Here is a 12,887-nt window from a genome sequence, read left to right as displayed (position 1 = left end):
ACTTCACAGATTGGAAAGAGAGAGCAGGAAACCTTATGCAAATGTGTCCACCTAAGCTTTCTCTCCCTACTGCATGTGCCATAGCAGATGGGGTGGGGTTTGTATGTGCTGTGGTGTGTGTGTGTGTGTGTGTATCCATCCAAATGTGCTCATGGAAACTTGGTTCTGTATTTGTCATCATTATTCTGAGTATTACACTCTATTGGTTATACACAAAGACTTCTACTTTTAACTGAAACTCAGCTGAAACAGAAACTACTGACTTTTTCGTGCCTCAAAGCCACCCAGTGTCTCAGGCAAGACTGTCTCTTCCATGATCCCAAGATCACTAGCAGGTGTGGCCAGGGCTGCTGGGTCACTGGCTTTTATAGCCCTGCTTCTCTTTCCTGCTGAGTGTGGCGGCACAGACCTGCAATCCCAGAACTTCAGAGGGCTGAAGCAGGAAGATCCAGAACCTGGGGCCAGCCTGCACTACATTAGCAAGATCCAGCCCAGCCTTGGCTTCATACAAAACCTTGTCTCAAAAGTATACATAAATAAGTCAGCTTTTCTTTCCTTTTGGCTTTGTTCTGGGTTAAAGCTCTCATAGCAGAAGCCTTGAAATAGACAAAAGTTTTACTTCTCCTGGACTGGGTCATCTTCTCTGTTTCTGAGCATGTTTGTGTGGTTCCAGCAGGGATGGGGAAGGTTGTCAGCTGCTAGTCTGTGTAATAGGTTGCTTATAAGTCTCTTGGTGTCTTCTTGTAACTTCTTGCAGAATTCGGGGTCTTCTCTCAGTTCTGTAATGTGTACAGACAATTACACTTCTGTGGCCAGTTATTTTTCTCTTCCTGTCTGAAAGAAGACAGGTTTGGACCTGCAGTACATCATCTTCCCAGGTGTAGCATATGTCGTCCTAGCTCACCCACAAAACAGCATACAGAAGCCAGCAGCACTTCTTCAATGCAGAATGAGGCTTTGCATTCTAAGTTGATGCTGGACAATCTCAGGATGAAAGCAAGGTGGTGCTGGCTGTTATCCCCTGCCTTGTGCAGACCCAAGAGCCACACCCCAGCATGTGTTTTCATCCAGAAGGACTCTTTCGCATCTTCCCTTTCTGAATTCCAGCTGAAGCAGAACCAATTCGTCCGAGGTGGTGGTTCTCAGTTCCCGGAAAGCACATGTTGGTAAGCTCAGTTAGTCTACACCAGCCAGTTAATCCACTAGAAAGTATGTCTTTTATGTTCCAATAGAAAACTATACATGTTTTAAAAATATTACATAACCCACACCTCAATTTTAATCTCATTTTAATTACCAAGATAGTGGTGGCAACCACAAGATTATTAGCACTGGACCATGGGAGAGCATGTCGATGTGATCCAGGAAAACATGCTATGTGTTGATTCCATGAACGCCACATGCCTTGCACACCCTCCACTAACATTCAAGCAGCACTCCAGGCCACGCAGATGGAAGGAGTGACTGTAGATGTGTATGAAGAAAAACTCCACTCTCAAGGCCCCTTGCTTCCCTGCCTTCCTTCTAGAGCCCCTCGGCTCTGTGACAGATAACTGTACCCTGGCACCAGCCATGGTGGGCCTTGTCCACAGGTTCTGTGTTACACCCCTAGGGGCAGACTGTGTGCTGAGAATCAGTAAAACTAAGAAGAAGCTTGGGGTTGGGTTCAATCTTCCCTTCAAAGTCAAACTCTAAGCCGGGCGGTTGTGGCGCACGCCTTTAATCCCAGCACTCAGGAGGCAGAGGCAGGCGGATCTCTGTGAGTTCGAGACCAGCCTGGTCTACAAGAGCTAGTTCCAGGACAGGCTCCAAAACCACAGAGAAACCCTGTCTCGAAAATCCAAAAAAAAAAAAAAAAAAAAAAAGTCAAACTCTAACCATGGGCAGCCTTTTCCATTTGTTACAGCTCCATTTCCCACATATCTTAGCGTTTATTTTCTCATTTCATGTGCATGAGTGTTCTGGACTGCCTGTACGCACGGCACTAGAGTGCCTGGTGCCTGTGGAAGCCAGAGGGTATCATGAGTTGACGCACGGTGCTGGGAATCAAACCTGGGTCCTCTGCAAAAGCGGTAAGCCCTTGCCTTAGGCCCCAGTTTCCTCATTTGTAAGAATGGAATTAAGGATTTGTAGTTTGGAGTAACTGAAGGGGGAACAGTGTTGTAGATGAAAGGATCCAAGAACAGCAGGGACTTAACAGTTAGTACCTTTATAGACACCTAGCTACTTTGCAAAAATCTACAATATTGTCTTGGAAACACGATACAACACAAAATAATCCTTATTTCACGGATTGATTAGTTGAGAATAAAATCATTTCTGATTTTTCTCAAAGCAGACTCTGAGTAGAATAACGGCATCCCACGGTAGTAGCTGTTTTTCATGGGTTATCCCATGGGAAGCAGGAAAGGGGAGATGGATGGAAACCAAGGAAGTCAGAAAATTCTAAGTAAAAGTCAATGGGAGGGGAGAGAAAACAGGTAAACCAGTCATTGCCAATGCCCAAGTAAAGAGGACTACAAGTCCATAGGCTTCAGGATTCCAGGTTACACATGGTACCTACCAGGCTCCCATTATAACATAAAAGCAACCCCCGTACCCATCTAAAACAAACTCCAGAAGGCTGGGGGAGGGGCTCCATGGCAGAGGGCTTGATTAATATGTAAGAGCCTTGAGTTCACTCTCAAACCCCCCAAATAAATAAATAAATCATAAAAACTCCAGCGCACATCTTAATATTTTAAAGCGGTCAAAATGTGCACATTCTTAACCCAAAATTAAAAACACATAGTAAGGGGGCTGGAGAGATGGCTCAGTGGTTAAGAGCATTGCCTGCTCTTCCAAAGGTCCTGAGTTCAATTCCCAGCAACCACATGGTGGCTCACAACCATCTGTAATGACATCCGGTGCCCTCTTCTGTCCTGTAGACATACACACAGACAGAATATTGTATACATAATAAATAAAAAAATATTAAAAAAAAACACATAGTAAATGTGCCAGACTTTGCTGACCCCTCCATGGGAGCCTTTACCTGTTGGGAGGAGTGGATGGGGTGGGCTGGGGTGGAGGGAAGGGAGGGGAAGTGGAAGGAGGGGGTAGAATGTAAAATGAAATTTAAAAAATAAAAAATTAAAAAACACATTAAAAAATAATTTTTCTCACTTTTGGGGACTGAGGAAAGAAGCGTACATAGTATAGAACAGTAAAAACCGTGGCAGGGGCTGGGTGAAGTGGCCAGGCTGGGTCTGTAATGCCCAATGAGGCAGGCTGGTGATTTCTCAGCCCATGCTGAGCCCTGAGGGGGTGGGGGTCACAAGCCAGAAGCAGAGGAACCAGAGTCAGTGGAGACAGCAAAGGTGAAACCGAAGAGGAAGGTGGGTGTGCAGCACTCAGAAGTGTCCAGCCAGGATCACCAGGGAGATTTCAGGAGCAATCATTAGGCAGGAAACATGCAACGAATCTGGCACACGTCAAACCCGCTTCTCTTGGAGACTAGCTTCTGCACTGCCCACTGTGCTCTGAGTCTCTCTCAGGAGCTCCGAGGATCAGTTCTCGCTTTTCAGTGCCCTTGTTCAGGATCTGCTCCTCCAGTCCCACGCTCCACCCTGCTTTGTACCCAACATTCCTCTGTACCCAGTATGCTCCTATTCTCTCTGATTTGCGGGTGCGTTCGGTGAGAGGCAGTTACAGACACAAGATCCCTAAAATGTAGGCCAGTTCCATCAAGCTATTTACCCACTTGTCTCTTCGTCTGCCTGCCTCTGTTTCTCTCTGTGTCTCTGTCTCTTATCTATGCACGCACATGTGTGTGCTCATGCGCACTTGCCCAGCTAAGACTGCCCATCCATCCCCTGGTTGCATCTCTCACATGCCTCCTTTAGGTCACAGCTTCTGCGGGCTTCTGTAGATTTGATTCCCTGGGTTTCCATAACCACTCCCACCCCATGACCCTTCCATGGTGGTCATGGTTCTCTGAGGGTCCTGCAGCCTCATTTGGGCACTTCCTTCCTTCTGCCAACAACTTAGAAGTAGCTCCTTCATGAGCACCTCATCTTATTTGCATTCTACTTGCTGCCCGGACAATGTTGAACCAGGGAGCAGCGAAGCTGTGGCTGGCTCTTCTTGTCTCATCCAAGTGAAGTGGTTGCTTATCACCTCTGGCTGGCTCCAGCAATTCCTGTGGCTGTGAGCTCTTCATGCCCAGCAGAGATCCCCACAAAAGCAAAAAGGTAAATACTTATATCCTTCATCCTCAGCCTGGCTCGGTGGCTGTCACCTCTGTGAAGACTCCCGAATTTTAGGTTGTACTTACCCACCTGACCCAAAGTTCTCCCCTGCTCCTCCCCAGCTGATTTTCCAGTCCTGGGACTCTGTCTTCCCAAGAACTCGCTTGGAACTCACACTCTGCTTGCTGTTTGGATTCCTGGCCTATTACCAAGCTGGTGTCACAAACTCTACCCTGCCCTCACCCGTATGTCCTGTCCCATTAGAGCTCCATCAGGCGGTCACCAAGGGGAGATGACACTAGAAACTGTCTCACCTCTAAATGCGCAGCATCATTTTCTGTCTGAAGTCTTTTTGTTGTTGGTTTAGTTTGGTTTTTCGAGACAGGGTTTCTCTGTGTAGCCCTGGCTGTCCTGGAGCTAGCCCTGTAGACCAGGCTGGCCTTGAACTCACAGATCCACCTGTCTCTGCCTCCTGAATGCTGGGAATACAGGTGAGCACCACCCCTACCAGACTCTGATTTGAAGTCTTATTGGAAGATGTTATAAAGAAGAGTTATCTAGTCGTCCTTCAAAATTAGTATAACTACAGTACAAAACAGGAAAGCAATCGGAATGGAGTCCCTTGGCCTGGAAACAGAGATCAGTGGCCAAGCTTGCCTCCCATGCAAGGCATTGTGAGTTCGATTCCCAGCACTGGAGACAAAAGAAGAAGGCAACTGTCAGCTTTAATTCTGTGTGTTGGGGGGAGGGGGGCAAATTTTGATAAAATACACAACAGCAGGAAGTAAACCAGAGCCTGACTAATGTAAATTACGGGACTTGCCAGAGCCGACTAAACTCTGTGTTCTGTTTAGAAATAAAGCAAAAACGAAACAACAACAACAAAAAGATAAAAGGAGTAGCAAGAACTCCAAGAAGGAAGATGAGGCTAGGCAGGTGTTCTGCCTGACCTCCACCCTCTTTCATCATTTCAAAACTTTTACCTTGTAGATTCCCTTCATGTGGGGCATGGTCCCTCAAGGGCAGAGGCAGCTGAAGGGACTGTGACAACAAAGCAAAACATCAGGATCCATGCAAATCCCAGATGATTTGCAGGGAGCTGACTCTTAGAGACCCAGGTGGGCTGCACGGTCCAGGCTTCTCCCCACTTAGACTTCCCAGACAGCTGTAAAGACTCAGATCCTGACTCCATAGATGGAGAGGGCTGTGTCCACAGCAATCCGACAGAACATCTGGCTATAGGTGGAGAGGGCTGTGTCCACAGCGATCTGACAGCACATCTGGCCATAGATGGAGAGGACTGTATCCACAGCAATCCGACAGAACATCTGGCTATAGGTGGTCACACATAATTTATCTGGGCCACAAAACAACTTAAGTCACTTAAAGCATGGGATCTCCAAGTGTGGCCCCCAGATCAGCAACAAGACAACTCTTAGAAACACTCTGAAACTTCAAGCTCCGGGGTCCCTCCCAAGACCTATTAAATCAGACACTCCAGGGGTGGGACCCAAAGCCACTGTGCGCTTTAACAAGCTCTCCAAGTGACTCCCACCTGAGACTGGTGACTAGAAAGAGGAAAACCACTAATAAAAAGTAGCTCTAATCCTTCCCCCTAATAAAATCTCATTGTTTACAGTAAGGTCACATAACTATTTAATTTAGCATTATCCTCACTGACTCTAGAATGCCATGGAGCAATGCTGTGAAGTCATCTATAACTGGCTTAAGCACACCCCTTTGGAAGAGATTTAGCCTCTTGCATAGGCTTTGCACAAAAATATTATGGACGCTCTCTGAATCTCCAGGGTCTACAGTAGAGGTTGGCATAAATGCCAGCCATCAACACAGAGACACTAACTGCATCTGTATCCAGACTACAGCTCACCTGTGCTGAAGATGGAGTAAGTTGAGTGTACCATCAGTAAAGCCTGTGCCAGGACCGGCTGTTCAGTCCTGGATGCTCCCAGCAGCAACAGCTGGTAGGGGAAACGATTGGTAAGACTTCCTAGTTCCTCCCCAAGGGAAGGCCAGTCGTCCCCACGGAAGATTTCCCAACAGGAATGACAGAACTGGCGCACACCAGGAGCGAGCATCCTGCAGAAGGCTCCTCTTAGAGTACTATCTTAAAGGCAAGCGAGGGAGATGAACTGCTAGGAAGGAGCATTTTTACAGCAATTGAGAGACAAACTCCTTACCAGAAATGGAAACTCGTGTGATATCATTGCACTGCCTATGAATTATTAATGCTTATAATCTTTTTTGCCAATTAGGTATTCAAGAAGGTTCCTGTTGACATCATGTTTGACATCATAATGCTTCATCATTCTAAAAGCTTAATGAAATAAATGATTGCTAGAAAAAGAGAGAGAGATCAAACACACTTCTTTTTTTGCACTCAGGGAAATACCAGAAGCCAACTAGATAATAGTGTTTATAATTGACGTAGAAAGAGGAAGGGGGGAACTCTTGAAACCCAGTACTGCTGTAAATAGGACCAAATGGCAAAGGCTTTCCTTTTCTACCCAAGCAGTCAGAAAGGGAGGAGGAGCCACATGGCTGCCAACTCTCACACACTCATAAGGCAAAAGAATTTTTATTCTAAAAAGGAAAAGGAAAATTTTCTACGAAATCATCTCATCCATGTAAGGGCACAGGACATGTGAACTTTCAGACTTCAAAAGACCACAGAATTTTAGTCAGAGGCCAAAGAGATACTATTAAATATTTGGGGTAATTCTGTGCTAAGAAGTTCTATAGCATTTGTATAAATATACCAGATCTAATTTCAAATGTATAATTTCTGAGGTTGATGGAATGCAGATCCATGTTGAATCACTGAAGTGACACCCTCCTTTCCAACATCCTTTGCAATGGCATGGAATGAATTAAGCTCTTATTTGGACATCTTGTTGATAAAGTGAGTCAAATTCCTTCACAGGTCAAGCCTTTTAACACTTAAGTCAAGTAGCATGAGATTTATTCAAGTTTATAGTAATTGCTAATAATCAGAACTCGTTCTCCCCATCAGTTTTTACTCCATTTGGGCTCTAAGTAGCCTCTTGAGAAAAGCATTAAGACACAGAAAAATGGTCTCATTCATTATTTTTTTTACTTTCACTAAACAAACATCAAGAGCCAGGGTTGCCAGCTACTAAAAATGAGTCCCTTGCTACTATGAAAGGTAAAAGAATGCCTAGGTTTCTCTTGAACAACCAGGACGAAATACCATGAAGTTCCCAAACAGTCACCGTTCTCAACCACTGCTTCAGGCCTTCAGATTCCCTTCCACAATCCCAACTGGAGGGTGTTGCTAAAAATAGCCATTGTAACACCTTAAAATTTCTTCTAATGCTAACTTTATGTTACTGCTGGCAGGAGACCTAAAAAGCAACAAACAAAAGCAAACTTGGTGCCCACCACATGCCTGTGTGTGTGTGTGTGTATACACACACACACACACACACACACACACACATATATATATATTCAATTAGACATATATATAAATGTCTAATTGAATCCAGGTCTCTACTCTTTCGATAAACTGTTAATATTCAAAGTAAATAAAACTTATTCCTGGTACATAGAAGGTACATATTTAATGGTATGTTTATGTTAAAGGTGTTCCCAAGCCGGGCGGTGGTGGCGCACGCCTTTAATCCCAGCACTCGGGAGGCAGAGGCAGGCGGATCTCTGTGAGTTCGAGACCAGCCTGGTCTATAGAGCTAGTGCCAGGACAGGCTCCAAAGCCACATAGAAACCCTGTCTCGAAAAACCAAAAAAAAAAAAAAAAAAAAAAAAAAAAGGTGTTCCCAATTATTACCAGAGAAACATCACAGCTACTAGTAAACACTGGTTAAGTTTTATGTGTCAAAATGAGATTCCATTTTACAAAAATTAACTCTGTCAAAAGAAAGCCCCCTCTCCCTCCCTTTCCTCCAGTTTGGATACACTTCATCCAGGGAAGACCCGGAGCCTCCTCACACTGGGCCAACTGTTAAGCATATTTTTAACTACAAGATATACAGTTGTGTCTTTGACAAGGAATCATGGAATGGTCCCTGGTGATTGACTGACTACGTAAGAGCTGTATCTATCAAACACTAAGAATTTAGAGGCGTGGGGTTTTTTTTTACCTCTCCACTATGAGATGTGTCATTAATCTTCAATTTGCTCTTAAGTGATTACATCTGACACAATGGTTTCCTCTTGGGTGTAATAGTACTTTGAAAACATACAGATGAACACTGTTGGACTAAATGTTCATCAAGAACTACCTGGAGACTAACCGTTCCACACCCTCACACTCTCATTCCCCGTGGCAGGTAAGTGTGCAGAACCGTCATTCTGAGGTAGCGGCCCTGAACTGAAAACCACCTCCCTCCACAGTGGCTGACATTCCAAACTCTGTGTTCTCTCCATTATGTCCAGGATATAGTCATCCCAGAGAAACACTACAGGGACAACAGGTTTCACTTGACTCCCCTAGTCCCTTTCTATAGCTCTTCAAATACAAACAGCCTGATTCATTCACAAATCCCTGCACTGGGCCATGGCGCTGAGAGCTCCATCCAGCCAAGCTGACTTGCAGGTGAAAATCGGAACCTACATGCAGATCGAGATCAGCGCTAGGATTTCATTCAGAGAAACTCGCATGCTCTTCTTGGCGATGCATGCCCATCCCTCCAGCTACATCCATTGGGCCACAGGCCACCCCAACTGCTTTCCCCTGCGCTGCACTCCACCTGTCCCCACCCCAGGACCAGCTAGGGTTGGTCCCCTGCACCCTCCAGGATCTTTTCCTTTTCCCGATTCCATGGGCCTTCATCACCCGCAAAAAATGAAAAGTAAACTCCTCCTTAGCAACACTCTCCCCCAAACGACCGCCCAACTCCCGCACGAGCCCCCTACCCGGTACAGACCCGACGGACAGCATCCCAACAGCTCGCATTTACCTTGACGCTGGTGTAGCTGGTCTGGGTCTCGGCCTCAGCGCTGCTGCAGCAGTGGCGCCTCCGGCCCCGGCAGGTGGTCACGGCGGGGCCCGAGGACCCCGTGCTGCTGCCACTGCCCAGCTCTGCCCGGGACCTGCGGACTCGGACAGCGCCCGGGGGTCCCGCCGCGCGGCTCGGGGGCATGGCGTCGGCGGCGTCGGTCTGCACGAAGAGGCCGTGCAGGGGCGCCGTGGGGCCCTGCGACAGGCTGCTGGTCTGGCGGGGCGAGTTGGACTCATCTGAGTCCCGGCAGTAGATCACGCCGCTCTGTGAGACATGGATGCTGGGGGCGCAGCCCATCCCTCAGCCGGGATCCCCAGCGCGCGCCCGCCCGCGCCCCGGGCCACCCGGACTCGGAGCTCCCCGCGGCCACCTGCAGTGAGGGGGCGGGCGCGGTGACGGTGGCGTCGCCCAGATTGCGCGCCCCCCAGCCTGGGTGGCCACCGCTCTGTCGAGCTTGCCTTCCTCCGTGCCCCCTGGCAAGCGTCCGGGGGCAGCACGCGTCACCCCAACTTTCCCTCCCGGGCCATCTTTCTCCCGGAGCGGCAGAGCGCGCACACACGGCCCGCGCGCCCCGGCGGCCGCCACCCTCCCCGCCGCAGCGCCCCAAACGCGCGCCCCGCGCCTCCGCCCTCCGCTCCGCCCGCGCCTCGGCCCGCACCGCCCAGCTCCCCACACCCGGACCAGGGCGCCGGCCCGCCCGCCTGCCGGCCGGCTCAGTCTTCCCCACTTTCAGTCTTCGCACGTCCCCTTCCCGTCTCTGTCCTCCTCGGGGTCCCCAAGGGCCACCCCACTGCATTCCGCTCCCTGCCGCACAGCGCCTGGCACCGTGCCTTGGAGCCCTCTCCAGCTCCTGGCTGCCCAGAGGCCTTGTTCCTTCGGGAGACCCAAGTCCACAAGGCCCCCTAGTGCCCTAGCCCTCTCCCCCTAGTCTGCACAAGACCCTTTCCAGGCCCAGAATGGCTGGGTAGACTTTTGGGGTAAGTGTCTTCTCAAAAAAAACATCTTCAACGGCATCCCTGACTTGTCACCAGGATGCCCTTCCCAAACAGCAGGGAACATATAGCTCAGACCCATCGAGCCCATTGACTGGCTTGTCAACACAACTTGAGGAGTTGAGAGACCCAGTTTCATAAATAGTTACATCTTCATTCATTTCAATGCCAGCACCCACATACTAATCTTAAGGTTCAACCGGGTGGCGGTCCAGCCTTTAGAAAAAGTCCATTCCCTGTCTGCATATCCTTCGGAAGTTCATGCCAAGAGATGGGCTGTGCCACTGGGAACTATATCCTCATCTCTGTCAAAGATCCAAAGAAAGAAGAGACATCTGTCTGCATGTGGTTTTTTTTGTTCATTTGTTTGTTTTGTGGTTATTTGTGTTTTGTTTGGTTTGGTTTGGTTGTTTGCTTGCTTGCTTTTGTTATTTGTTTTTTGCTTTCTCCCCTAGTTTTCAGCTCTTCTCCGGATGTCACTAAACGTTCGTCCTGACTTTCACCTCACCCAACCTCCCACTGCCGTCTATCACCATGGATTGGGCAATCCAAAATGGCCTCCCTCCGTTCTCTCCGAGAGGCCCACGGTGGTTGAGCCCCACTGTGGAGGACGGGAATTCTTTTAGAAGCAACTATGCCATGTTATAGCCTCCAGTCACCGCTTGCCCACCTACTCATGGGCCCCTTCAGTGATTTTTGCCACAGCCAATGTGGCACAAGGGAGATCGTGAAACGGTCTGAGCAAGGACTTCATTTAGATTTCCGTTAGGACAAATTACAATGCAAAATACAAAGAAATAAGAATCCAGTTCAAAACAACATGGCTCTCCTCCTTTCCCCCATGCTGTCAACTCTTAGTTACTGGAAGATGTCAGCTGATGTCTTCTCACTACCAAAGAGAAACAAGATATACATCCCTCCACATCTGAAGTCCAAACTGGGTATGGTAGTTAGTTTACCCCTATAATTCTACAAATTGGGAGGCTGAGGCAGGAGGATTACACATGAGGTCAAGCCCAGTCTGATCTCTAGGTCAGTAGGTCTACAGATGAAACTCTGGTCTCCAAACAAACATTGCCACATCCCAAGTTCCGACAGAGAGAGAGTCAACTTTATTCTATTGTTTTGTGTCTCAGTTTACCTGTCACTTTTTTCTTCATCTTAATGACCTTTAAAAAAATCCTTCTTTAGTTAGTCTGAGAAAAATCCCTGTTCAAAGGGTTTCCCAATGGGTTGAGTTTCCCCAGCAAACTTTGAGGTAGTGTTTGGCAAGGAGTTACTGAGTGTCCGGAAAACAACATTGGGAGAACAAAAAGAGAAGTGATGTCTGAGCTGAGGGAGAAACTGACCTAGCCTTGGGCATCCTTCAAGGAGGATGTCGGCACTCTGATGATGCTTCAGAGAGGTCCTGAGGTGGGGCTACAAAGAGGGACCTTTGCATACCCATGTAGATCAATCATTTCTCCCAGCTGTGTCGGCGGCCTTGGGCAACGTGGACCTCTTTAGCTAAGGCACCTCCCCCTTCCTTACAAAAGGGCAACAGTACCAAGGTTTGTGCTGGCAGCATGCCCTGCAACTGGAGGAGTAAATCACCTTTCTTTTCTGATATCACAGCTCCCTTGCTCATCAACTGGGCACCGTACAGATGATACTGCCATAGTACAGGGGGACGATAATTCGCTTAAAACTAAATCTGATAGCTACCATCTGTAACAGGTCCTTTTCTCTTTTGGGGTCACCAACCAGCTCCCAAATTATGATAGTTTGGGCATTATTTAGTTTTGAATTATTATTAGTTTTGAATGCTAGGCCTGGCTTAGGCTTGTTTCTGGATAGCTCTTTTAACTTAAAGTAACCTGTTTCTCTTTATCTCCCTGGTGCCTCGGGCTTTTCACCTTCCTCCTTTCTTCCTGTATATCTTTCACTGCTTCTCTACATCTGTCTGGCATCAGCCTGGCTTCTTGCCCCAGGTGTCTCCTTCATTCTCACCTCCTCTAATTCTTCATTTCTCTTCTTCCCAAGCCTAGATTTCTCCTCCTATTGAGTCTCTCTGCCTGCTAACCCCACCTATTCTTTCTTCTGCCTCGCTATTGGTTATTCAGCTTTTTACTAGACCAGTCAGGTGCCTTAGGCAGGCAAGGTGAAACAAATGTAACACATCTTTGCATAATTAAACAAATGCATCATAAGCAGAAGAAATACACCTTTACACAGTTAAAATAATATTCTGCAGTATAAACAAAGGTAACACATCTTTGCCTAGTTAAAATAATATTCCACAACAACCTTCTAATGGATCACTGAGGAGCAAACAGTAGCAGAGTTAAATTATAAGACCCCAAAAATCTCCATTCCAACTCCTGACAAGGTTAATTTTCCTCAGGGAGTTAGTTCCTCTACACCCATCTCAGGCATCGTCCTTCACAACACTGAGCATCAGATACTTCTCATGCTGTTGCTATGTTCAGAGTGTTCTCAAGGAATTATTCAATGAAACTACCCATTGAACAGAAAAGTTCCCGTGATGCTTTGGAAGGCTAACCTATGATAAAAACACAAAATATACCCTTTCTTCTGGTAGAGAGCCTTAGGATATAAATCGTGACGACACAGACATCCAGAAACAAATTTAGGTTGGACTTACACATTATAAAAATTGAGTAAGC

At 47.4% G+C, this 12,887-nt stretch overlaps 1 protein-coding gene across 5 annotated transcripts in view; it reads right to left on the bottom strand.

The window, feature by feature from the left end:
• The window catches only part of Pde8b (phosphodiesterase 8B), a 228,299-nt gene that overhangs the window by 190,969 nt on the left and 24,443 nt on the right, over positions 1–12,887 (bottom strand). For 3 of the 5 annotated variants that reach the window (XM_041663656.1, XM_041663658.1, XM_041663657.1), the window contains exon 1: positions 9,188–9,898. The exons of the other annotated variants lie outside the window; for them this stretch is intronic. In XM_041663656.1, coding sequence (XP_041519590.1) covers positions 9,188–9,526 — 339 coding nt within the window. In that variant the 5' untranslated portion in view covers positions 9,527–9,898. Of the gene's footprint in view, positions 1–9,187; positions 9,899–12,887 lie in introns of those variants that run through there. 5 annotated transcript variants of the gene reach the window in all.

The sequence above is a fragment of the Microtus oregoni genome, unplaced genomic scaffold, assembly GCF_018167655.1.
Source record: "Microtus oregoni isolate MIOR12 unplaced genomic scaffold, Mior012 000014F_ref0000157, whole genome shotgun sequence".
Classification (NCBI taxonomy): domain Eukaryota; kingdom Metazoa; phylum Chordata; class Mammalia; order Rodentia; family Cricetidae; genus Microtus; species Microtus oregoni.
This window is presented reverse-complemented; position numbering and strand designations above follow the sequence as displayed.